This window comes from Triticum aestivum, chromosome 1A, assembly GCF_018294505.1.
Source record: "Triticum aestivum cultivar Chinese Spring chromosome 1A, IWGSC CS RefSeq v2.1, whole genome shotgun sequence".
NCBI classification, from domain to species: Eukaryota; Viridiplantae; Streptophyta; class Magnoliopsida; order Poales; family Poaceae; genus Triticum; species Triticum aestivum.
This window is the reverse complement of record NC_057794.1, coordinates 521,355,003-521,357,349: the sequence shown is the minus strand read 5'-3', so window position 1 is coordinate 521,357,349 and position 2,347 is coordinate 521,355,003. Positions and strand designations below refer to the sequence as shown.

Sequence of the window (2,347 nt, the reverse complement as noted above, 5' to 3'; positions counted from 1 at the left end):
ATTCACGAAACCCAAACAGTCGAGCACACGGCAAAGCCTTAGCCCCCCGCCATCGCCGCCAGTGAACTCGAACTGGGGCAACCATTCCTAAACCCTACAACTCAGAAGGAGACGACCATGAACTCGGACTGAGCTCCACCGCGAGCTCCAGTCCACCCAATCGGGCCACAGCTCGAAGCAGCGCCCTGGAACTGCCGCGCTCCCCTTCTACACGACCTTTCAATCTCGCTCCGAGGACCGGCGGCGATGGCGGCGGGGGTTGGAGAGCCCGAAGCGATGAGGATGGAACGGGAGGGTTCGCGGAGGAAGGAGAGGATGGGGATCGGGGATTCGCGTACTTGATGTAGGCGGCGATGATGCGCCGAAGGGACTTGATCTCGAGCGCCTCCTCGTGCTCGGTATACCGCCGCGCGGCCATGTTCCCCGGCGGCGGCGGCTAGGTGATGCTAATTTTCTTCAGATGGATTTTTCTTTAGGGGTTCAGATGGAATTGGTGGGTTTGAAATGAGGGGCAGGTTTTTCAAGGCCGTGGGCCTTGGGTCCATCCGACTTTACTGGATTATATTCTGACTTCCGAGGGTTTCACTTGGTGATAAATATTTGGGCATGACAGATGTGAGACAGTTCAAAAATGGCACTTTCAAATATCTAGATAAGGTATGGGAGAAAGTGATAGGCTAAATTATCAGCAGCAAGAAAAGAAATTCTAATAAAATCAATGGCACGGGCAATTCCGGTGTATTGGATGGCATGCTTCAGGCTACCCAGGGGATTTTGCGAGGGTGTGACATCAATTATATATCAGTTTTGGATTGGGGAATAAAAGTGACAAACGGAAACCTTGTTGGGTTGCTTGGGATGTTATGGCATGGCCGAAGAATCTTGGTGGCTTGGGTTTTCGTGATTTAGAAATCTTCAATCTCGCTCTATTGTCTAGGCAAGCATGACGGATTTTTAATGAGCCAAACTCATCGAGCGCTCTAATTTTAAGAGCAACCTACTTCCCCTCTTGTACTGTTCTAGAAGTAGAACTGGGTCCTCACCCGTCGCAAGTTTGGCACAACGTGGCTGACGGTCTTGATTAACCAAGGCATTATTCGGAGAATTGGAGAAGGTACTTCAAGGCGAATATGGATCCCTCAACAAGGGATCATGAAAACATTTTCATCCCATGTTTCTAACCTGCCTCGAGTTGTGTTAGAGATCATAGACCGGAACAGGGAGGTATTTTTCCCGTCGATGTTGAAGCCATTTTACATATTCCTCTCTGTACACGTCAAGTTGATGACTTCTGGGCATGGAATGATGATCCAAAGGGGTGATTCTCAGTTCGTTTAGCATACGAAATGTTTGTTGAAGTTAATCTTGGGAGAGAAGCATGATTAGAGAAGAGGGAAGACGTTTCAAACCCAGCTGCGGAGTCCAAGGAATGGTTGTCTCTTTGGAAAACTTATGTGCCATCTAAGTTAAGAGTGTTCTCGTGGAGTCTTGCAAAACATTTACTTCCCACCGGTGATGTCCTCCAAGGATGGAATATGGCCACCACATGTGGGTTGCCCTCTTTGTAGAGCCTTGGATAGCTGGCGTCACTCACTCAACGATTGTAGTATGGCAAGGAGCATCTGGGGCTGTCAAACAAAGAGATGGTGCAACATAGACCAATGAGACTGATGCTAAATTATGGCTTTTTGCCATGAGCGATTTGTTGCTACCGAATCAGTTTATATTGATGGTAGTGACTCTTTGGGTGATTTGGAGTGCGCGCCGAAAAGCTATACATGAGGATGTGTTTCATTCCTTTTGCCACAGACCAATCCATTGCTTCATATCTGGAAGATATCAAATTTATGCAAGGTGCAAATGTGGGATCAAGGTCAACGACGTCGCCAAGGCCAACGTAGTGGCTACCGCCACCACTTGACCATGTTAAGCTCAATGTGGACGCGACAGTATCTAGAGATGGAAATTTTGGTGCAGTCAGTGCCATACGTCGCAATGAGTCAGGCATTTTTCAGGGGGCATCCGTGGTGGTCATGAGGAGACTATGCGATCCCCAGGTCCTTCAGACTTTGGTAATCCGAGAAGCTTTGGCACTGGCGAAGATCTTTATGTTCCGAGAATTTTTTTTGCTTCAAATTGCAAGGTGGCGATGGATGCGATCAAGGAGGGAAGTGGTGCAAACTTTGGAGCTATAGTACATGAAATAACGGCTAGGGCTACTACACTTTCTACATTCCCTTTTAGCCACAAATTTAGAATCTCGAATGTTGAGTCATGTTTGGTTAGGCCAACCCGGTGATCTTATCTTCGTCCTTGTAAACATTGTGATGACGTAATAAAGTTTTAT

The 2,347-nt window shown here is 47.6% G+C and overlaps 1 protein-coding gene across 1 annotated transcript in view; it reads right to left on the bottom strand.

The window, feature by feature from the left end:
* Positions 1-568, bottom strand: part of LOC123062555 (carnosine N-methyltransferase) — a 9,097-nt gene extending 8,529 nt beyond the window's left edge. Inside the window, exon 1 of the mRNA XM_044486122.1 lies at positions 339-568. Coding sequence (XP_044342057.1) covers positions 339-418 — 80 coding nt within the window. The 5' untranslated portion in view covers positions 419-568. The remainder of the gene's footprint in view (positions 1-338) is intronic.
* Positions 569-2,347: the final 1,779 nt, after the last annotated feature.